We start from the raw sequence: 22,951 nt of genomic DNA on the forward strand, positions 1-22,951 counted from the left end.
ATTTGAGGGTTGGCAGATTTGTCAGATATTTGATCGCGAGCAAGTGAAGAATACTACATTACCCACAGTTCCATTTCCAATGCTGCTTCCAGGCTGGTAGAAATATAAACTTCACATTTTAAGCATCGGAAGATTAACGCAGCGCGCGGTCGATCTTTGTACACATGTATATGCCAAGAATAAGACTCAGGACAAAAAGACTCCCCTTCACTGTTTCATGACATCTGCCATGAGCTTTTAGTTTTTGAATTCATTTTGTTCAATCGTGCAAAAATGTCACACCTGAGTTTCTTGCAGCGAAGAACTTGCGTATTTCCGAGGTTTTTCTATGACCGTAAAGGCAGCATGACCTTTTACCCAAACGGCCTCTCAGTCATGCGTTCGCGTTACCGACACCGTTTGTGACGGACTGTCCGTTGTTCGGTGAGCCCGCAACAATTCACGGGGCCGTTCAGCAGAAGGAGCAGCCAGCGGGCGTAGCCGGCGGTCAGAGCGGGAGCGTTAGCCGCCGAAAGCTGACGGGAGATGGAGGAGTTTCTGTTGAGCTGTCGCCGCGCGGTGCAGGTAAGGCGTCCGTTAACGGCAGCACGGTGAGTCGGTTTGCGTTAGCACGTTAGCTCAGACCGGTCAACTAAAGGTCTGCGAGGATCCATTCATTCACTTTATTTATTTATAGATGTGTCAAGGTAGAAACTACAGGATCACATCCGGTCAGTGATGCCTTTCAAATTAAACTTTTAATTAAAACACGTTTGTTGCAGCTGAAATATCTAACCATTTACTAAAGTAAAAGTAAGAATATGCAGCTTTAAGGGTCTGTATCAAGTAAACAAAATACATGTTTTTACTTCCTGTTCCAGAGTCAGCGTGGACGGACTCAAAAGCTGCTCCGTTGTGTTTTAATGTTTAAAGTTTTTACACTGTGCGACGGGACGTTTTATTAAGTTACACTTTCATGTAAAGTAATAGATGTATTCTGCATTAAACAGCTGTTTATTTAAAAATAGACAAACGTCAGTGGTGCGTCTTGATCTCCTTCCCAGGCAAACACAGACCAGGGTCGGCAGTTCCATGTTGTCATGGGAAATGAGGCCTGTGACATGGACTCCATGGTCTCCGCTGTGGCTTACGCCTACTTCCTGTCTAAGGTCAGACCTGACCCTCAAACCTGAAGTACAGAACCCTTTTACACACGTCCTGGTCAATCACCACTCGTTCAGCTCTTCATAGTGAAAGCACTCAGGCTCCAGGAACCGACCAGCTGCTGCAGACGAGCATTTTACTTGTGATAGTTTACTTTGAGTGAGCTGCAAACAGATAACAGTCCTTTAGAGTAAAGCTTCACAAAGGTGAAATTGGCACAACACATACGCCACCTCAGTGCCTCCTGCTGCTCTGTGAATTTGGCTCTGGACCAAATGATGCTTTTAAACCCTTGATTCCTGAGGTTCCCACTGACTCTGTCTGTCTGTCTGTCAGACTGCTCAGAGTGATGCCCTCACTGTCCCTGTGCTGAACATTGCACGGTCGGACCTGCCGCTGCGCTCAGACAACATGTTCCTGCTGCAACAGTCCGGTCTGTCTCCTGACCTTTTGCTGTTCAGGGATCAGTTGGACCTGAAAGCGCTACAGAGATCCAGCCGCCTGCAGCTGACTCTGGTTGACCACAACGTCCTCCCCAGGTACAGAAACACCGCCAGGTCCTCGTTAGATGTCAGGTGTCACCTGTCTCATCACCTGCATGTCGTTCCTGCAGTTCAGACAGTGACCTGGAGGGGGCAGTGGTGGAAGTGATTGACCATCACCTGCAGGAGAGAGAGCCCACTTCATCCTGTCCTGTTACCATAGAGATGGTGGGATCCTGCGCTACCCTGGTAACGGAACACATCCTTCAGAAAGCGCCACAGATCTTGGACCAGCAGCTTGCTCAGCTGCTCTACGGTAAACACCTGAATCAGAACGTGTCCTAAGTTCAGTGACATTTATTAATGTTTGGGTTTAAAGTCCAAATGTTCAGCCCATGTTAAAGAACAGAAATCAGTGCTGTACTGGAACAGGGATTAGACTAATAAAAGTTGTTGAGTGATTCTGTGGTTCTGCCTCGTCTCCATTTCTACTCTTTTTAATTCAGCGGGTATAAGATAAAGAGCTGGAAAAGCAGTTGAGTTCAGTTCTGGTGATGGACCGGTCCAGTCTGCATGATATAGCTGCTCCCAGTCAGTTCTGCTTCATTTGTCTGTAAATTAGACTCATGCCTGTGTCCACCTCTGATTCATCCTGCTGCTGAAACCATCCATCAGTGAGCTGATCCAGAAGCAGCCAGTAGAGTTCGGCCCATCTTTGGCGTCTGCGTCGCCTTGGTAAACATTGTTCTTGGACTCATTCAGAGCTTTTTGTGGCTCTTTTGTGAGCATTTCTACAAACTCCAGCCCGTCTCTCTGATCCTTTTTCCTCGTGGTGCGGTCCGAGTGTGCCAGGCAGGACTGGTGCCCTGGAGCTTCTTGGAGATGTCACTGACTGGTGCTTTGTTTTGTCACGTCATTAATTGTTGGTAGCAAGCAATAACCCAGGGTGTTTAATGCTTGGTCAGTGTTCATCTCCAGGGGCCCAGTACTGTTCTGCTGCTAACTGTTGGTTCTGACGGTCCTGCTTGCTGTGCTTGTAGCGACTCTGGTGTTGGACTGTGTCAACATGGCGCCTTCAGCAGGAAAAGTGACGCCTAAGGACAGTCTGTACGCTGCGGCGCTGGAGACGCGTTTCCCCGACCTGCCACCGAGGGGCGCTCTATTCCAGGCGCTGCAGAACGCCAAGTTCAATGTGTCAGGTGAGTCACATACAGCTCACCTGGACCCAAGAACCACGGCTGGTACCGGTGTGTTAGTGAGGAACCAGGGCGACTAGAAATGGGACCAGCGTTAATCGAAGAAGTTACTATTACTACTTAGATATCAGCGCTGAAGCAATGCAGTACTCGTAGTACTTATTGTAGTTTTTTTCTCTAGGTCTCAACACTGAACAGATGTTGTTGAAGGACATGAAAGTTGTGTCAGGAAGCTTGAATCTCGCCGTCTCTGTTCTATACATCACACTAGAGGTCAGTCACTGCTACACCCAGCAGGACACTGGTAGAACACTACGGTACTGGACATAGAGATGCAGTAGTGAACGGTTCCTTGTCTGAGGACCCCAGGTTTTTTTTTTCCAGGAGTTCTTGCAGAGGGCGGCGCTGGAGGCAGAGCTGTCCGAGTTCTGTGAGAAGCATGGATTCAATTTGCTGCTGCTGATGACAATCTCCTTCACTGAGAGCAAAGAACCAATCAGAGAACTTGCTGTGTTCAGCCTCAGCACCACATGCAGGGAGCAGGTACATAAATACAGTACTTGGTACTTCATCTTACACAGAGGTCACTAATTCAGTACTGAGCAGTACTACAGACACGGTGTTTACTCATAAAACGAGTTTTGGGGTGATTACAGTAAATGCCTGCATTAGATCCAGATAGAAAAAACAACCTGCAGGAAGTGAAGGTTTTCCTGTTCATCTTTCCTCAGGTGAGCCTATACCTGGAACAGGCTCGTAACCCCCCCCTTAACCTCTGTCCAATCAGCAGCCCCCACACTCACATCACCGCCTATCATCAAGGTGAGCAGCTCACTGACTCTGACACATTTGGCCCTTTTGTCTTGGCGTGTGCTTACTTTCATGGTTTTCTAGGAAACGCTCTGGCGTCTCGTAAGAAGGTCCTGCCCATCGTTAAGGACTTCCTGATGGAGAGGGACGGTGACATGGATGATGACGAGTCTCAGGTCCCGCCGACCCCCATGAATAGCCTGGTGGACGGCTGTCCTCTAGACGATGGTCTTCCCCACATCAGCGCTCAGGACCTGGAGGAGAAGTTCAGCAAGATCGAGGCAGACAGTGGTGGGAAGTGACCTGTCCGTCATCCTGACGAGCAGAGAGGAAGACGAGGATGAAGGTACCACAGACACGGGAAGGACAGTCATGATGAGGCTTCTGACACAAAATAAACGCTGTGTGTTTTATCACAACGTGTCCTCTCTTCCTGTCCTGGATTCAAACACACGCTTCAACATGTGACCTGCAGCGGCGATGGGTGAAGGACGGACTCTCGCTTTCAGGATCAGGTCTTGTGTTTTCCGTCTGTCAGCCAAACGGCGACTTCATGACAAACATATGACGTGAAGCTGCTCAGAAACACCTGGTGCATGATTAGATTGTTCAACTGTACGTTTGTGGACGTGTGGTCCCGGTCCGCCCAGTAAGAAACAAAGGTCCACCCTGTCCAACGTCCTCATCCAGTGTCTCCGTCACCAAAGTCTGGTCATTTCCTGAACCAAACACAAAATGCATAGACCGCAGCACATTAAATACTATCAGCTTTTAGATTCTCGACAGGAAACAGAATCTCGACAGGTTTGTGTCGACGACGCTTAGATTTCCTGCACAAGCAGATTTGCATTAATAGAGACACAAACAGGCTAGAATTATTGCATTTGACCATTTAACTTTTGGATGTTGTTTTATATTTTATAGTCTGACATCAGGTGCAGACCCAAGACCTGGTGCTGTGGAACCAGAACCAGACTGATTCTTGGTGAAAACCTTCACTTTACGTTGACAGTTTAAATAAGCATTAATGTTTCAATATGAAGCAACTGGAGAAACACTGGTTCTTGTTCAGATACCTGGAAGCTTTTAGTGTGAAACAGAAAGAGGAAGTGAAGACTTTGTAGCAACAGGATGTTACAAAATAAAAGTAACGGTGCACAAGCAGTTGGTCCATGAACCAGAACAAACCCACAAACAAATTATGAATCACACAACAACTTGTTAAATCTGACAGTTAATGAAATGGAGCTGAAATAATTTGATGATCTGATGGATTATTTATATTGTTCTATTAAAATATCAGCGTTTTTAAAAATTGGACTAATCCCTTCTACGAATCTTCGAATTCCTTTGTTCTAGTTGAGACCAGGGTCATTTCTACACCTGGACTGTCACAGAATCACTGAGGTTCTGGTTTTTACAGGTTCTGTTCTGGATTCAAATTCCTCCAGCTCCAAACTCTCAGAATGTCGTCATGGAATGATCTTGTTCTGAAAATTTCAATCTTGCCAAAGCCTTAAAAATGACAAGGATAATTTCTGCACAGTTGCAGCTGCATGTCAGCTACTGGATCCACTGCACCTCTGCAACTTTGAACTACTTGCTACCTGATCAGTTTCATCTTCATAGATGAATATTTCTTGGGGATAAATGTATTACTCCATACACAACAGAGGAGCAGCTGTTGGGCAGTGGGACCCGGAGGAAGCCAGCCTCCTCTTCCTGGTTTGAACAGGCTCAGCACCTCATTGGCTGATGTTAATGAAGTCGGCGTGAAGCTGAGCAGCCTCTTACCTGGCGGTACTGAGCAGGTAAACGCGACCAATCACACGCTGGTGCTGCTGAGAAATGCAGAGGAACCTGTCTGGCAGAGCGAGCCAGGGCGGCCGAGGCCCATAGAGGCAGAGTGGGAACTCCCTGAGAGAGAGAGAGAGAGAGGAAGCCGTGACATTGACACAGCAACGTCCAGAAGCTTGTACATGTTGGTCCGGACACGGCGTGGCCTCAACACCATGAGCGAGCGCACGCACAGGTCTGCTGAGAGGTACGTGTCTGTTTGGAACCAGCAGATGATCTGTGTGTACATGTGTTTCCTGATACAGCAGAAATAGGAAGTCGTTCACTGCAAATGTAGTTTTTCCAGAGGGTCAGTGAAGGGCTCGCCTCGGTGCGTTCAGGGTTTAGGCTTCCTGTCAGTCTCCTGGATCAGTCCAGGTTTAAAACCTGAAGCTGAGCACAGATCACGACGCTGCTGATTCTTATGATGAGATCTAGGAACTGTCAATCACAGCGGACGTGCCCGACACCACTGCTACCAGTATGAGCCGACACCACCAGTATGAGCTGGGAGCTCAGACAGCAGTGAGCTAACTGTCACCACTTTACTTCAGGTCTGTGTGACTGAAGGACTCAATCAGTGCAGGTTGTTGGACACAGGCAGATGTGGCATCCATCTAGAACCCGCTTCATCCTCCAGATGTTGAAGCTGAGAGCAGCTGCTCGTCTTTCACGAACACTGATCTTATCTTCAGACTGAACCGTGTGAACAGCATCCACACGTTCTCCTGCTTCTCCAGAGGTTTCTCTTACTAATCATTGAAGCCAGACTGATCGTTTTAACACAAAGATTCAGCTCATTGATAAATAATAAGTACATTTCGCAGAAACCAAAGGGTTTGTTTTTTAGAAGAGTTTTTGGCCATGATGAGACAAAACCTGGGCCCGACCAGTGACCCAACCTCCTCGGTTGCAGCTGGATGGCAGAACCATGTGGACGCTGTGTCTCAATCTAAGCCCAAAGGAGCGTGAGCCCGTTCACTGAAGGAGACTCTGCCCTGTTTCTTCCAGTCAGATGTGGTGACCTGCGTGGGCGGGTCTCACTCTTCTGCTTAAGTAACAACAAACAAAGGAACCACAAAGCCCCGCCCCCTCACCTGCTCAGGTGTGTCTCTGTGCACAGAATCACAGCAGCCAGACAGGTTCAGTCTGATCTGATTCAGATTTTATTGTAATAAGGATGTGAAGGAGAGTTACCTGCACACAGCTGACAGTTGATAGTCACCGGACTGGATGAGTCTGTTCAGCAGGAAAACCAGGACGAACCTGAGTCTGGTTTGACAGACAAAACACAGACTTCAGATTCGCATGTCTGCTCACCTGTTCCTCCTCTTGTCTTCTGCTTGTCTCTTCGCCGGTTCCTCCTCTTTTCTCCCGCCTGCCTGTTCCTCCTCTTGTCTCCTACTCGTCTCTTTGCCTGTTCCTCCTCTTGTCTTCTGCTCTTGTCTCCTCACCTGTTCCTCCTCTTGTCTTCCTCCTCTTGTCTCCTCCTCGTCTCTTTGCCTGTTCCTCCTCTTGTCTCTTCGCCTGTTTCTCCTCTTGTCTCTTTGCCTGTTCCTCCTCTTGTCTCTTTGCCTGTTCCTCCTCTTGTCTCCTCACCTGTTCCTCCTCTTGTCTTCCTCCTCTTGTCTCCTCCTCGTCTCTTTGCCTGTTCCTCCTCTTGTCTCTTCGCCTGTTCCTCCTCTTGTCTCTTCGCCTGTTCCTCCTCTTGTCTCCTCCTCGTCTCTTCGCCTGTTCCTCCTCTTGTCTCTTTGCCTGTTCCTCCTCTTGTCTCTTCGCCTGTTCCTCCTCTTGTCTCCTCCTCGTCTCTTCGCCTGTTCCTCCTCTTGTCTCTTTGCCTGTTCCTCCTCTTGTCTCCTCCTCGTCTCTTCGCCTGTTCCTCCTCTTGTCTCCTCCTCGTCTCTTCGCCTGTTCCTCCTCGTGTCTCCTACTCATCTCTTCGCCGGTTCTTCCTCTTGTCTCCTCCTCATCTCCTCACCTGTTCCTTCTCTTGTCTCCTCCTCATCTCCTCACCTGTTCCTTCTCTTGTCTCCTCCTCGTCTCTTTGCCTGTTCCTCCTCTTGTCTCTTCGCCTGTTCCTCCTCTTGTCTCTTCGCCTGTTCCTCCTCTTGTCTCCTCCTCGTCTCTTCGCCTGTTCCTCCTCTTGTCTCTTTGCCTGTTCCTCCTCTTGTCTCTTCGCCTGTTCCTCCTCTTGTCTCCTCCTCGTCTCTTCGCCTGTTCCTCCTCTTGTCTCTTTGCCTGTTCCTCCTCTTGTCTCCTCCTCGTCTCTTCGCCTGTTCCTCCTCTTGTCTCCTCCTCGTCTCTTCGCCTGTTCCCCTCGTGTCTCCTACTCATCTCTTCGCCGGTTCTTCCTCTTGTCTCCTCCTCATCTCCTCACCTGTTCCTTCTCTTGTCTCCTCCTCATCTCCTCACCTGTTCCTTCTCTTGTCTCCTCCTCGTCTCTTTGCCTGTTCCTCCTCTTGTCTCTTCGCCTGTTCCTCCTCTTGTCTCTTCGCCTGTTCCTCCTCTTGTCTCCTCCTCGTCTCTTCGCCTGTTCCTCCTCTTGTCTCTTGCTGTTCCTCCTCTCTTGTCTCTTCGCCTGTTCCTCCTCTTGTCTCCTCCTCGTCTCTTCGCCTGTTCCTCCTCTTGTCTCTTTGCCTGTTCCTCCTCTTGTCTCCTCCTCGTCTCTTCGCCTGTTCCTCCTCTTGTCTCCTCCTCGTCTCTTCGCCTGTTCCTCCTCGTGTCTCCTACTCATCTCTTCGCCGGTTCTTCCTCTTGTCTCCTCCTCATCTCCTCACCTGTTCCTTCTCTTGTCTCCTCCTCATCTCCTCACCTGTTCCTTCTCTTGTCTCCTCCTCGTCTCCTCGCCTGTTCCGCCTCTTGTCTCCCTTCCTGTTCCTCCTGTTCCTCCTCTCGTCTCCTCCTCGTCTCTTCGCCTGTCCCTCCTTTTGTCTCCTCACCTGTTCCGCCTCTTGTATCCTCTTTGTCTATGGGGTGCCGAATGTAAAAGGAGTACCTATAACTAGTTTTCTCACATTTAACAAAATGACACATTTTTCTCACATTTAGTAAAATGTGCAAAAGTCTAAATGTAAATGTTAAATGTACATAATAAATGTACATAATAAATGTTAAATGTAAATGTTAAATGATCGAACTGAATATTTAAGTAAATTCCAGAGATGTTAAACATTTACATTTAACATTTACATTTACTGTTTACATTTAACATTTACATTTACTGTTTACATTTAACATTTACATGTACATTTAACACTTACATTTAACAATTTGATTTAACATTTATATTTAACATTTACATTTAGACTTTTGCACATTTAACTAAATGTGAGAAAACCTTGTTGGGTCATTTAGTTAAATGTGAGAAAACTAGTTATAGGTCCTCCTTTTACATTCGGCACCCCATACTCGTCTCCTCCCCGGTTCCTCCTCTTTTCTCCCGCCTGTTCCTCCTCTTGTCTTCTGCTCTTGTCTCCTCACCTGTTCCTTCTCTTGTCTCCTACTCGTCTCTTTGCCTGTTCCTCCTCTTGTCTCCTCCTCGTCTCCTCGCCTGTTCCTCCTCTTGTCTCCTCCTCGTCTCCTCGCCTGTTCCTCCTCTTGTCTCCTCATCTGTTCGTTGGGCCTATCAAACCTCAGATGAGTTGTGACATCAGTTTTGTCCTCACAGGGCTCCTGAAGGGGCCTCGGCTCCTCCCAACATCCAGGACATGGAGCTGAGAGAGGAGTGGCAGGACGATGGCTTCCCCAGGTCAGAGCTGAAAGTGTTTCCTTTCAGGTTCAGACTCATGAAGTTCATCAGATTCTCAGTATGTGTAACGGCTGCTGTATCCGGCGGTCCTATAACATTTGTGGTGGTTCAGGCCTCTTCCTGAGGATCATGACAGTCCAGAAGAGGCACAGAGTTCGTCAGATCAGCGCCCAGGTAACCCTGAGACCACGTCTGCGAACAGTTTCATCTGTTTACAAAGTATAAGACCAGCTTTAGTTTTAGTTAGTAATATAAAGATGAACGTTCCTGTCCCTCAGCTCCACCCACCAGTCTGACCCTATCAGGAAGCGGGGGCGGGGCTAAGAAGCGTCTGGCGGCTCCATCGCTCAGCCTGACTCTCAGCCGTGGAGATTCCTATGAGCGCAGTCATGACGGCTTCTCTGCTGCCGCTCTGTCAGGGACACCAGACGATATGCCGTCCCTGGACATCAACCTGGAGGCTCTGGAGACTCCGTCAGACAGCGAGACAGGAACCCTGCCGGACAGCAGCCATGAGCTGGAGTGGGACGGTGAGGCTGCTGTGGTTGTAAAATGTATATGATCTGGAACCATGATGATGTTCGACATCTTTTGTAGATGACCTCCCGCGAACGGGGAGGGGAGGGGCTGAGGGCATGGCTACCAGCCCAGTGAACCAATCAGAAGGTTTGATGGAGCTGGACCAGGTGGACAGCAGGGGCCGCCGCTGGAGGAGGTTCTGTATCTCTGGACAAGAATACCATGTTAACATGAGTGTCCTGGAGCCGTATCTACAGGTCCTGTCACACGGAGGTCAGAGGTCAAATGTGTGACTTGGTTTATGGTTAAATGCCATAAACATTAGACATTTTGTGATCTTTATCTTGATCTGACATTGATTCTGCAAACATTCAGTCAAACTGTATGACTGTTGTCAGGTTACTATGGAGACGGGATGAATGCCATAATCCTCTTCACTGCCTGTTACCTGCCAGAGAATTCGGTGGAAGACTACGACTACGTCATGGACCACCTGTTCAGGTGAGAAATACTGACTTAAAACCTGAACAAGTCGTTTGGAGTCAGCTAGAGATCAAGTACTGCCATGAACAGCAGTCACTGTAATGTGGAGGGAATGGGATCCAGGTCTGAGCTCCATCTCTGTTTGTGTGTGAGTGGAGCAGCGTCTGCTTCCTGTGATCACTGCTACAGAATGATTCAATCCGTCAACACAGTCTTCTCATGGGGCCTGGAGATTTCTCCTTATAAAAATAGTGAGAGCGACACCTGGTGGTTTTAACTGTACAGCAGCAGCAGCACTGAAGGACTGAGTCACAATCCAGCCATTAATGAATAAGATCTGAGAAACATCCCTGAGGTTTGTCTTGTGAGATCCTGGCGTCTCCATGTCCTTCATATGGACGGGCACCAGATCAGGTGTTACGCCCCAGTCTAGCGATGCGGCCCGCTCTCAATTCCCACCAAAGCCACCACTCTCCAGACCTCTCACAATCTGCTCTGACAGTCGCTGCTACTTGCGAATGCTGGGAGTAGTGGGCCCTTAAAGATGGCGCCTCTCCACTGCAGCCAATGGGGTCCAGCCTCCTTCTCCACCAATCGCTGAGCCTCCAGCTGACCTGCAGAAACACACCCCTACACACACAAACACAAGCAACGATGGCCTGGACCATAACACACATCATGATTCACTTGGAGGCTAAAACCTTCTGCAGTATATTTGTAGCACATTTTTCACTGTGATCCACCACATATTGAGTTTTAAAACTGTTTCAAAAAAGCAGGAAATCTCATCAAATCAGGAGCATCGACCTGCAGAACTTCACCTGATCCACGTAGAAAAACTCTGCGTCCACGTCACAGTGCTTGTTTACCTGCAGGTACATTGTGGGGACTTTGGACCTGATGGTGTCAGAGAACTACCTGCTGGTCTACCTCTGTGCCATGGCTCCCAGGAACAAGCTGCCGGCCATCAAGTGGCTCCACCAGTGCTACACCTCCATTGACAGGAGGTACAGCGAGTCCACACTGTGCACCATAAGAGTGGAGAAAAAAGCTAAAATGAGGATAACAGATGTGCGATTTCTCTGCAGGTTGAAGAAAGACCTGAAGGGGCTGCTGGTGGTCCATCCTGCCTGGTACATCAAGGCTCTCATCACGCTGGTCAAACCCTTCATCAGGTGGGACACACAAACTCCCATACAACCCTAGCTGCTATTCTGGAACCATAGCAACAATCCTTTCCTCCTTCGCTGATGTGTCCTCGTGTGCTCTGCCTCCTCGGAACACTAGTAACACAATCATCTTTAAGATGATAGACACCATGTGGGACCTCTGTCCACTCTGAGTGTGTGAGCCTCCACAGGGACAGTTTCAAGTTCAGGTTTAATACACACAGACTCCTTTCGCATCTTCCTGCAGGTTTATTGCCATTGAACTCATTGGTTTGTCATGTAACACGTGGGGGAGCTGTTGGGTCCCAGCTGACCTCTGGTCTCTGCTTCCCTCTGTCCATAGTGATAAATTCAGCAGGAAGATTCGCTTTGTTCATAGTCTTCAGCAGCTTTCTCAGATCATCCCTACAGAGAGACTGCAGATCCCTGATGCCATCCGCGAGTAAGCCTTCATGGTTCCACTGGTGCTTTGCTTTTGTCCTTGTTTCTGTCTCACTCTGAATTTTGTGCAGGTTTGAACAGAAGCTGAACAGATGATAATCGAGGATCCTAAAGGTCCAATGCCATCAGGCCTCTTGTCTGTACAGAAGAACAGCACAAAGACTCTGGGTTTATTTATGTCTGACTTGTTTCTGTTTGATGTTTGGGGGCTAAGTTAAAGCGAGTGGATGTGTGAAGCTGCTGCAGGAATCAGGGGCCCTTTTCTACAGAAACCTGCCTTTTCTTATTCAGACTGCAGATGAGGGCGATTGTATAGTGGTTTTGGACAGACACCAGAACCTCTGACGCTGAACATTTAGGACCTGATGTGGACTCATTTGATGCTCATGTGCAACATGAACATAAAGTATTCTGGTTTGATGGTGATGAGAAGCTGGAGGAGAAACACTTGAGACAGACCTGCAGCTGCAGGAGGAAGAATGAACTGGACGAAGTTGGAGCTGGGTTCTGGTCACCTGGTTCCACTGTGGGACACTGCTTCACAGTGACTGTGGATGTCCCAGTTCATCTCTGATCGTAACTCCTCGATCAGAAATCCTCCGCTTATTGTTTGTGCCTGAGATTAAATGGTTTAAATGTGGTTCCTGGTCCAGTGAGTGGTTCTCACCTGGTCCCTCTGGGCCGGCATGGAGCCCACGTCAGCTTTGGACCTTTCACACCTCTCAGTGAGTTTGAAGAGCTGCTGTCACTCTTTGTCAGCTTTTGACAATATTATCGCTTCTCTGCAGAAATTAATATGTTGAGAATCTGGTGAGATGAACTATGGAGTAAAGATATTTGAATTCTGCTGTAAAAAGAACAAAAATTTAACTTGGATGAAACTAAACTTGTTAGTATTTACATTAAACGCTCGAACATCATCAGGACTGAAAGGAGTCACAGTGTAAATGATTATAATTACCTTTTTTATTGAAAACCTTTAAGTGTCCTGATTGTCCAGCAGGGGGAGCCATGCGCCCACAGCTGCAGATCAAACTGCTCCCCCTTTAAAATAACGGTCCTATTAAGCTTTAATTAAAAGCGTTAAAGTGAAAATACTCCCTGTGAACAAACTGCCTTATAGTGAGTATTAAAATATACACTGCACTTCACTGTAGTAGCTGAGAGGAAGCTGTTACCTGTCAGTAATATATTATGTAGTACTGTAGTACGTGTGCAGTTCACTATGACTAACATCACGTCCACACAGGCAGTGAGGTAGTGTAACTGGTTTTACTGTTGTAATGCAGCACAAAGTATAGAAATGCAGTATAACGTTACTATAAATGTTTATCTCAGCTCCAACGGCCCAGTCACCACTGGCCCCGCCCCACCCATGGCACGCGCTGGCCACGCGTCTTGCCTGTGTTGTGATTGGTTACACGCTGCCAACTTATTTCAATGAACCAATCGGTGGGCTTTGTTTTCTGCAGCGTGCCAGAGCCACGTTTTGTGCACGTGCTGCTCGGTGAGACAGTAACGGTACACCGCCCCCCGCCCCCTTCCTCCGGTATAAAGTCGGTCAGACTCTAGCGACGCCCGGACTAACGCTAGACAATTTATTGTTTTTACCGGGGAATCATTGATTCGTGAGTTTTCACCGACGTCATGGTTCTGTCCCCGGCCAACAAGCTCCGAGTGTTCCAGCTGTTCTTCTCCGACCCGGGTCGGTCCTTCTACAGCGGCGGGGACAAAGTGTCGGGCTCCGTGCAGCTGGAGGCGGCTCAGCCCTGCAGAGTGACGGGCCTCCGAGTCACCGCTGGCGGCTGCGCTCGCGTGGAGCACCGCGGGGCGAAGAGCCGCAGGAGCCGCAGCCAGGAGGTGGAGTATCTGAAGTACGAGGAGGAGCTGCGGCTGGAGGAGCTGCTGTCCAGAGGTACGGAACCGGGCCCAGCGCGCAGCAGACACGTAAACGCTTTACTGAAGGTCCCATCTGAAGGAGTTAACCTTCATGTTCATCTGATTCTCACATTCTTCAACAGTCAACAGTGTGCGTGAGGAGTCCAGCTGCTCATTAACTCTTCCTGACTGTTCTCAGACTCTGATGGCTTCTTCCTGTTGCAGCCGGGGAAGACCTACACCTGGAAGTTTGGCTTCGAGCTGCCGCAGCCGGGGTGAGACTGAACGAGCCCACGACTGAGCCTCGCGCGCATTGATCCACTCACTGATTCTGGTGTTTCACCACTGTCTGCAGGCGGCTGGTGTCGTCTTTTAAGGGCAAGTTTGGTTGTGTGCGTTACTACGCCTGTGCCATTCTGGACAGACCTTCCCAGCATGCCTTGCGGTGTGAGCGTGAGTTTGAGGTGGAGGAGCCGCTGGATGTGAACCGGCCGGACCTGCTGGTATGACAGAAACAGTAGTTTACAGACCCATGAGAACCTGTGACCAAGCGCCTGTTTGCTCCCTCAGTCTCCAGCTTCAGCCTCCAAACAGAAGAAGGTCACCTGCATGTTCATTCCTGATGGACAGGTGTCCATCAGCGCTCACATTGACAGGAAGGGCTTTTGCGAGGGTGAAGACATCACCATCAACGCCAAGTTTGAGAACACATGTTCACGTATCGTGGTGCCCAAGGCTGCCATCATTGCCAAACACTCATACCTGGCCGATGGACACACCAAGGTGACACGTGGAATCATGTCTCAGCAGGAGGGAATGCTGGTGCCTCATTAGAACAGATGTGACCTGATGTCTGTGACTTTATGGACAGATTTTGTGCCAGAAGCTGTCGGCGGTTCGAGGAAACCACATCATCTCTGGGATGTGTGACATGTGGCAGGGAAAGACTCTGAGGGTCCCTAAACTGAAGCCATCACTGCTGGGCTGTGACATCATCCAGGTGGACTACGCCATCATGGTGAGTTGATGACATCATACTGTCAGGTCCATAAATAAAAAGACAAAAGTGAGATTTGCCAATCCCAATAAAATGGAATAAAATTCCCTCACCACCAGCACAACGTCCTTCCTCCTTCCAGATCTACCTGCACATCCCTGGCAGTGAGAAACTGACCCTGGAGCTGCCCCTGGTCATCGGGACCATCCCGTTCAGTGGAGTCGGCAGCAGGACGAGCAGCATGAGCAGCCAGGCTGGATCCCTGAGCAGCTGCACCTCCTTCCCCTCCCCCCCTCCCAGCTACAGCAACATCCACAGAGACCTGAGGGTGGACGGGCCCCGCACCCCGCTGCTCTACGACTACGATGGTGAAGAGAATGACGATGAAGAGGGGGGGCTCTTCATGAGAGCACCTGAAATGCACTACCCCCCTCCCCCCGCATACAGTGAGGTGAGCCGTTCTTGGCCTTGGTCTGAACAGGACACGAGACGGTCTCAGCAGCAGCAGCAGCAGCAGCAGCACCAGTAGCACAAGATTGGATTTATTAACATTTATATAATTGTATTTAATGACAACAGCAAAAAAAAAAGACAGCTAATGTGACAAAAGAGTTAAAAAGATGAGATGAGTCACATTGAGAGAGATGAAATGAGACAGGAGACTTTTCAAAACAGGAAAAGTCACTGATACGTGTACGATTCAAACTGAAACCTATTGATGACAACCTTAAATAGAATCAAATCCTTATGAAATTTGTTAAAAAAAGATGAGAAAATTGAATTAAAATTTAAATTCAATTAAGTACCAGATAAAAAAAAATCAGAAACGGACAAATGTGAGTTAAAGAGTAAATAAAGATTAAACTATATGGTGACGGTTCATCTGGCATCGGTTTGTCTTCAGGTGGACCAGGACGCTGTGAACCCACCTCAGGTTGTTCAGGTCTTCTGAGGACCAGCTCCAGTTCTGTCCGGACCCAGTGGAACTAATCTGAGCACGGAGGCTGAGCTTGGTCGGACCAGGACACAGCCAGTGTCTGAAGAAACCCTTTGATCTGTGTTTATTCTTTAGTCACTTGATCTGATTGCTTGTTTCCTACGTTGCACATATTCTGTAAATAAGATGTTTATTTTTCTACAATAAATAAAACTGATTCCAGCAGGTTGTCAGTGGTGTTCAGCTCCAGTCCCCCTGGTTTTCCAACTCCTACTGAGCACCTTGACCTGGTGTTTGTGCAGGGAAAGCTGGAAAACCAGCAGGAGTTTGATGTAGGTGAACAGTGTAACTGCAGCTATGACAAGTGAACTGTCCTGAGGGTCTGCAGAGCCACAGAAACCAAGCAGATCCAGGATCAGCACAGGAACGTAGACAGGAAGTGGTGTGAAGCCTGCGTCAGTGCGGCTTAAAAATGCGTGGTGATCTAAAGCTTCCAGCGCTGGCAGCGGCTCCTGGCCCCGCTCACATTACTGCACACGTCCTTCACCAGAAGCAAGGCACGAATCGGATCCCCTGTGGTTCTGGGACGTAGTAGAACAGTTCCAGTCTGAATAGACGGATGTCGCGCTCGAAAGACCGCGTCCCGTCTTTTTCCTCCAGCGTCACAGGATCGTTTGGTTTGATCGCCCGTTTCTCCCTCGCTGCTCAGCAGATCCCAGGTCACATCTGAGTACCAGACTGTTGGACCCTGCAGCCGCCTTTAAGGCCTCAACACTCATTTGGATCTTTGGACCTGTCACCACATTCCCCTCTTCCTGATCCGCGTGTATTCATGCTCCTTCTGGGTACTACTGTGAATAAGTGCCTGTGTTTGTAGCTTCTGCTTCTGGTCTGAGCCTGGTTAAAGCTTTGTACTGACACAGGCCCTGTTACTCCACATACAGTAAGAGGACTTGCAGCACAGCTGTATCATCACCTCACTTCCTCCTGAGCACATCCCCCAGCTCTCCTGGGACTCACCCACACCATTACTGCATGTCCCAGTCGCCTACACTCAGCTGTCAGAACTTAAGGGAACATCCAGGAACATCTCTCTGACTCACTTCTACCATGGAAGGCTGTGCTTGACCTTTGACCTGTTCCTCTGTGTTTTCAGTTGGTTTGCTGAGCTTTGGTTCGTTGGGTTCACTACATACATTCATACGATGTCACTCTTTGATGTGTGAAAGGATCAGCTCATGTAGAAGGCTGACGCCATCATCGCTCACTGCGGATCCACTCTGAAACCCAGGTTGGATTCAGGTGAGTGTCTGGTCTGCGCTTGATGCAGCTTCCCAGTGTAATGTGACTCTGTTGTTTACTGAGGCTGCAGCTGTTCAATCTGACCAATGTCAACATGTTTGACACAAACTGAGTTGATGCTTTAACAGTAACAGAACATGTGAAGTAAGCGTATGAAGGGAGAAACGGCGGATGAACGCTGCTCGTGTGACCTTTGGCCCTGATCGCTCTCATTCCTCCTCCGTCTTCCCCGTTTTGGCCGCAGGCTGCCTGCGCTCTGGTTGGACCACCGGCTGCTTTCTGCAGTGTGCTATTGGTTGGGAGCTGCAGCCACTTGTCCAGAGCATGATCCAGTCAGTGCCCGGTTCCTCTTTCCATCTCCGCATTTAGCAGAACTGTGCTAATGCTAACGTCGCCTACAGAAGAGAGTGGGGGAAAGGTCACAGCCTCCTGAGGACGACATACGGCACACACACACTGACTTCTACAGCTTCAACATGTCGCAGCAAACAGTTAACGAGCTTTCATTAACATTAAAGTGGTTCAATCAGGACCAAAGGGCCACTGCTGGAAACACACCTCATAGAAAGAGCTTCCAAAATAAAAGTCTAACTATAGAGCTGTGGCTGCTGCATGACGGAAGTGGGCCTGGGATCAGATCGTTTTCCTGGAAGAGTGAAGGACACATGGACGGTTATTCCTGTCCCCCCACACACTTCACTGTAAATAAATACCAACAGGAGCTTCTACCAAACTACAGCATCCTATCGGTAATGTCCATATGTAACATTTTAAATCTATTCAAACCAGAGATTATATTACGACTCTTGGAACCGTTATATCTCACACACAATAATGACTCATGAACCTGGTTTATTCTTTGAACAACTGAAGTGCGACTGTGAACTTAAAAAGCAGGAAATGAACTTTCTCTACTGCTGCTGACTGAGGTCTTCATCGTGTCCTGGTTCCTGTGTTCCAAAGAGTTCACAGAACCTTAGTTCTTACTGGTTTGTGTGCAGGAAACAAACACGGCAGTGCCACAGTTACAGATGATGCACATCACCATGTTCAACACAGAAACAAGAAATTACTTAAGTGCAAGAATCTGTCACAAGCAGGAAGTGATGTGTCTGGTTCTAGTGAGTTCTAACACGATCCAGAACAATAACACTGTGGGCTAGGAGCCCTGCAAATCAGCACTTGCTGACAGAACAGAACCAGCACCAGGCCTGTTGGGGTTGAGGACTTTGGAGCAGGTCTGCCCTCCCGTGGACGGATGTGGAACTGCATCTGTATTCAGAAGGTCTGGGTTCAGGTTACAGCAGCAGGCAGAGACATGGTTCCTTTGGACTGGATGGTTCACTTCCTGTCCACAGTTCAGACTTCAGTTCCTGTGGAATGTTAGGGTAACTACTCAGGATCCAGTGACCTCACTGTCCTGGACCAAGATCTGTTTGAGGCCGGGGTCCGAACTGACAATAAGATTTGTCCTGGCTTTACTCTTTTCTGACTCTGGAATGAAATAAAACCCAGCCAGAAAAAAACAAAGGGCAGCAGAGACTGGACCTGCTGCCAAAGTCTCCTCTGAACTGAAGGAGATGTGAGCACAGACATTTATACTCGTTTCTACAAACAACAGTAAAATGCACAGAACCAAGTCTTCAGTGAAAAATCATAAAATCTTGTAAGAAATGCAGGTCTGCTAAAAAGTTGGTTATTTTTGATTAAAAGTTATACAAATGTAGACAAGTCTCCAGGGGACCAGATAGAACCAGGTTCTGACGCTCTCTGGTTTGGGTTTAAAAGCTTGATCAAAAATCATCTCATTTCAGTAAATGGCCTCATCCATGTTGTCGTCACTGTCTCCTCCAAATTCCTCCCCATTGTCAAAGTAGGACATGATGTAGTCAGTCTCCTGCAGCAGACAGTGAGACATGAATATCTGGGTTAATGAACACAACAAGTTGTTGACACTTGGCAACAGCTGCTTTCTGCTGTCAGTCAACAACCTGGTGAGAGACTGACCATGGACCAGGTGACCTGGACCTGGTCCACTGGACCCCACATGCTGGACCAGGACCTAGCTGACTACAGTGAGTGAACTCATCAATCTTTTCACCTCCTCAAACTCTTCTTCATCATACTCTTCCTCGCCTTCAGCCTCCTCTTCCTCCTGCTTCTTCTTCTCTTCCCCCTCCTCCTCTGAGCTCTGCTGCTCCTCTTTCTTCTCCAGACTCTGACAAGGGCAAAGTGGAAATATTTAAGGTGGACACCCTCGACTAGCAGAGACAAGCTAAGAAGCAATGTCTGACCTCCAGTTTGAGCAGAACTTCCTTTTTCTCTTTGACCGTCTTCTTCTTCTGACTCGACTGGACTTTGGTGGAGTGACTGACCGACACAGAGACGCCTGCATGCGACAGAGACACTTGTCCCTCTGTACTTTGTCGTCAGTGTTTTCAGAGTAGTGAGTGTACAGTGTAGTTCCTGTACTGACCGTCTCTGGGAGGTTTTCTCATATGGATTCCAAGTTCTCTGGGGAATCTCTTCCAGTCTGAAACAACATCAGTCAAATTTATTGATAAAAAGTACAGGCTGGCGGTGGACTGGTGACCTGTCCAGGGTGAACCCCACCTCTCTTCCTAGGGATCAGCCATGCTGATCTTTGTGTGTAATGTTAATATTGTTCCTTATTATAAGGATGTTGTTTGCTGGTCGCCACCAGTTTATGTGAACACCTTGAAGCTTCCCTGGGATCATGTTTCTCGTGGAAATACTTCTATTGGTACTGAAAGCTAAACCCTAAAAAAGGTTTCTCTTACAATTAGATTATAATCCAGTCTGCACCTTCCTGATTTTACTGAATCTGAATCACCTGGAGTCCAGATCACCAGACGCTCGCTCTGCTCACTGCTGTGGTATTTATCAGAGTACCGCTCCACATCTGTACAGGAGACACAAACAAAACCTCCAAAATGAACCTTTTGTTTGCCGATCAGCTGATCATGCACATGTGTGTGACGTGACCTCTGACCTCTGTGTTTAGCAGCTGGCTGGATGAAGGAGGGCAGGCTCCTCATGGCTCCTCTGAACTCCTGTTTGAGGGCCAGCAGATACTCGGCCTCCTCCCCAGCTGCCAGGGGGAGGGGCTTCTGCTCCATTACCTGGACAACGACACGCGTTAAACCGGTCCGCTGCTGTCGCTCTGTCCTGTTTTGTGACTTGTTTTGCTTTTCTTACAGGGAACAGAGGCGTGGGCTGCTGCAGGGATGGAGGGAAACTGTCCCCTCTGTTAATCCCGACAGAGTCCACATTAAAACTCAGTGTCCTCCGACCATGACCCGCCATCACCTCGCTCTTCAGAAACAAGAAACACGAGTCTAGGTAAACAACACACCCCGCGTTCATTCACATTTACGCAATATATTATTTTATCAGTATTTTTCTGATGAGCCTCCTTTGATTTCCAATAAAGACACTTTAATTAAAAACTTGTCAGTGTGACTGTAAAACATTTGGATCAAATAAAGCTGGTTCAATATATTATCATTGAAGAACCTACAATGGAAGAAATCAAACTCTCCCCGAATCAAACTGAACAAACAGGAGTTCGACACACGTTTGTTTTATTGATCTTAAAGCGGCTGTTAGCCCGTGTTAGCTGCTGCTAGCTGCTGCTAGCTGCCTTAGCAGGGTCCGGTTAGCATGTTAGCTCCGAGGTCTCCTCCCGTCCTACCGTCAGCCCGCGTCTCTGGGTTTCTGAGGATGGACCGTCCACGTCCTTGTGCTCTGCGCAGACAGAGAAACGCTGCTCGAGTCTGTTCCCAGAGAATCATCTTAGTTTAAACACCCACCGCGCTGCCGCCATTTTTTATTTTCTTCTTCTGTTATATTTAGGGAGGCGCAGACAGCGCCGCCTGCTGCGCGGGAAAGGGCTTAACTTTATTTATTGAAATAAACTAAAGTCATGTTCAAACGTAGCAGTAAAGAAACAGCAGCGTTTACTCTCTCAGGTTGAAGGGCAGGGCCTGGGGGGACAGGTTGCAGGTTCGAGTCCCAGGGCTGCAGGACGGAGGTTAAAGGCAGACGACACTTTCGTTGTGACATTGTAACAATTGTGATAATGACAAATAAAGTCTCTTCCTCTTTAAAATCCACTGACACCTTTTATCGCTTTTGCTTTAAGTATATTCTTTATTTACAACATGTTTAATGCTGTAAAGGTTTTAGTTGGGTGTTGTATCGTCTGCAGCACGGGAGCACCGCGAGGACCTGAACTCTCTCCGGTCCTGTTCACACTTTACACATCGGAATTCAAAACTGCCTTTACTTCCTACGAAGCAAAAAGATGCTGCAGATGTTGTAGCAGTCTGTTGTAGAAGGTGTCCTGTTCTATGCAGCATCAAGAAGGACTCCTGCTCAGGAAGGCCGGCGCTGTCACCAGCACACAGTTGGAGCCTAAGTCCTGTGATGGAGCGACACTGCTGCACAGACCTCAGGCGATCATGGACAATCCACTGCATCATCACCAGCGGAGCATCTTTAGTCACAGACGGTGGTCACTGCTCCACAGACAGGCTGAGAAGGTCCTTGCTCCCTGCTGGGGGGAAACTGAAGGACATGCAGCTGGAGCCCCCCCGATCTCATGGATCATGGACCACCTCAACCGCTCCCAGTACGACCGCCTGCAGAACCGTGTGTGACACCGTGCTCTGCAGCACAGGAGCTCCACAGGGACCGTCCCGTCTCCCTCCTCTTCGCCCTGTGCACCTCAGACCTCAGGTCCCACTCAGAGCCCTGTTCTCCAGTTCCCTGATCCTGGGTGGTGATGTCACAGAGTACCAGGAAGTGGTGGACAGCTTTGTGGACTGGTGTAGACAGAACCAGCTCCAACTGAACATCAGTAAAACTAAGGAGCTGATGATTGACTTGAGGAAATCTGGGAGTGCTGTCACCGTTCTCACTATTAAAAAGGAAGAGGTGGAGGTTGTGACCGAGTACAAATACCTGGGTGTGTACAACTCCTCTGTCTGTGAGGGTTGGGCAATAACACGTTTAATAAAACTTTAGCTACTATTTAGGGGTGAGTGTGTAGATGTGTTAGCATTCTTATTTTAATCTCCCGTCCTCCTTGTGTGAACCTCCATCTGTGACAGCGATCAAAGTGTGCAAAGTAAGAGGATTAATAGAGTTGTTTGAATGTTGAATCTCCTTATTATTATGTGTTTTATATATAGTTTTTTTATTTAGTGTACATGATTCTGCTGGAAGATGTACTTTTTCCTCTAGGAGGAAGCAAGTCAGTCGGTGGTAATGACTTTCATTAACGAGTCATTAATAGAGGTGATAGATTATTAACGCCCAGTGTTGCTGATTCTTTCGCTCTCTCACATCATAATTCACTGACATCTGTCATTACTCCATCTGCTATATCTGTTTTCCATAATTCTGTTTTTACCTGACCTGCTCATCAAAGTTTACTTATTTTTTGTCCTTTCTATGCGTTTTCATGCTGTAATAATTATAGTAAATGGTTTCGGTTCTTATTTCATCATTTAACACTAAATAATAATCCATCACAGTCTTGCTTCCTGGAGACTCACTCACTCACTCACTCACTCACTCACTCACTCACTCACTCACTCACTCACTCACTCACTCACTCACACCTGGCAACACAAGTGTAAGTAATAACATGTTGTCTTTTTCACAGGTGCCAGCTTTGTTTTGTTAGTTTGTTAGAAGCACCTTTGGAGATTTGTTCAACATAGAAACATGTATATAAAATATACGAAACCTTTGTCTTTCTGCTTCCTCTCTTTTTAAATTGTAATCGTCAGCTCCACATTGACCTCAGCAGCCTCTCCTCCCTCCCCTGAGACCCCCCCATTTCTCCCTCTATCACTGTGGGCTCAGTTGGAATCAGGTTTTCAGAAGCTCAGCAGCTCTGAGCTCCTTCATCCTTACAAGTGGAACAAGTGCTTTGTTATTTTATTTTTGGATATTTTTATTGTTTGTGTCTAAACTGCGG

At 48.1% G+C, this 22,951-nt stretch overlaps 5 protein-coding genes and 1 long non-coding RNA gene across 8 annotated transcripts in view; 4 read left to right on the forward strand and 2 right to left on the reverse strand.

Annotated features, from left to right (window-relative positions):
- Positions 1 to 328: 328 nt before the first annotated feature.
- On the forward strand, positions 329 to 4,050 carry prune (prune exopolyphosphatase). Its single transcript, XM_029129572.3, has 9 exons — positions 329 to 564; positions 1,044 to 1,148; positions 1,480 to 1,682; positions 1,757 to 1,941; positions 2,666 to 2,824; positions 3,003 to 3,094; positions 3,206 to 3,364; positions 3,553 to 3,643; positions 3,716 to 4,050. The coding sequence occupies exons 1-9, from the start codon at positions 526 to 528 to the stop codon at positions 3,931 to 3,933; spliced, it is 1,251 nt and encodes a 416-aa protein (XP_028985405.1). The 5' UTR covers positions 329 to 525; the 3' UTR covers positions 3,934 to 4,050.
- Positions 4,051 to 4,164: 114 nt separating this feature from the next.
- On the reverse strand, positions 4,165 to 7,195 carry LOC129603212 (uncharacterized). Its single transcript, XR_008692931.1, has 3 exons — positions 6,665 to 7,195; positions 5,426 to 5,548; positions 4,165 to 4,350 (listed from the first exon to the last, which is right to left on the reverse strand). It is a non-coding gene; the product is annotated as an uncharacterized LOC129603212 (long non-coding RNA).
- bnipl (BCL2 interacting protein like) lies at positions 5,446 to 12,753 on the forward strand. Its single transcript, XM_029129579.3, has 10 exons — positions 5,446 to 5,675; positions 9,135 to 9,215; positions 9,328 to 9,389; positions 9,494 to 9,745; positions 9,813 to 10,007; positions 10,133 to 10,235; positions 11,093 to 11,224; positions 11,306 to 11,392; positions 11,730 to 11,828; positions 11,899 to 12,753. The coding sequence occupies exons 1-10, from the start codon at positions 5,611 to 5,613 to the stop codon at positions 11,921 to 11,923; spliced, it is 1,101 nt and encodes a 366-aa protein (XP_028985412.1). The 5' UTR covers positions 5,446 to 5,610; the 3' UTR covers positions 11,924 to 12,753.
- A 143-nt stretch (positions 12,754 to 12,896) lies between these two features.
- On the forward strand, positions 12,897 to 15,861 carry LOC114843224 (thioredoxin-interacting protein-like). 2 transcript variants are annotated; one of them, XM_055503406.1, is made up of 8 exons: positions 12,897 to 13,742; positions 13,849 to 13,856; positions 13,931 to 13,980; positions 14,061 to 14,208; positions 14,276 to 14,488; positions 14,577 to 14,723; positions 14,845 to 15,153; positions 15,607 to 15,861. In XM_055503406.1, the coding sequence occupies exons 1-8, from the start codon at positions 13,475 to 13,477 to the stop codon at positions 15,652 to 15,654; spliced, it is 1,191 nt and encodes a 396-aa protein (XP_055359381.1). In that variant the 5' UTR covers positions 12,897 to 13,474; the 3' UTR covers positions 15,655 to 15,861. The 2 variants fall into 2 exon arrangements, with proteins under 2 accessions (XP_055359381.1, XP_028985406.1); XM_029129573.3 differs by lacking the exon at positions 13,849 to 13,856 and having other exon boundaries at positions 13,905 to 13,980.
- Positions 15,862 to 17,776: 1,915 nt separating this feature from the next.
- polr3glb (RNA polymerase III subunit GL b) lies at positions 17,777 to 20,818 on the reverse strand. Its single transcript, XM_029129758.3, has 8 exons — positions 20,657 to 20,818; positions 20,161 to 20,300; positions 19,955 to 20,084; positions 19,796 to 19,864; positions 19,418 to 19,474; positions 19,236 to 19,330; positions 19,043 to 19,159; positions 17,777 to 18,838 (listed from the first exon to the last, which is right to left on the reverse strand). The coding sequence occupies exons 1-8, from the start codon at positions 20,754 to 20,756 to the stop codon at positions 18,752 to 18,754; spliced, it is 795 nt and encodes a 264-aa protein (XP_028985591.1). The 5' UTR covers positions 20,757 to 20,818; the 3' UTR covers positions 17,777 to 18,751.
- The window catches only part of LOC114843316 (immunoglobulin superfamily DCC subclass member 3-like), a 12,572-nt gene continuing 9,792 nt past the window's right edge, over positions 20,172 to 22,951 (forward strand). Inside the window, exon 1 of one of the 2 annotated variants that reach the window (XM_055503402.1) lies at positions 20,172 to 20,304. The gene's annotated coding sequence lies outside the window, so the exon portion shown is untranslated. Of the gene's footprint in view, positions 20,305 to 22,844 lie in introns of those variants that run through there. The other variant, XM_029129750.3, reaches the window with a different exon arrangement.

Source organism: Betta splendens, chromosome 16 (genome assembly GCF_900634795.4).
Source record: "Betta splendens chromosome 16, fBetSpl5.4, whole genome shotgun sequence".
NCBI lineage: Eukaryota > Metazoa > Chordata > Actinopteri > Anabantiformes > Osphronemidae > Betta > Betta splendens.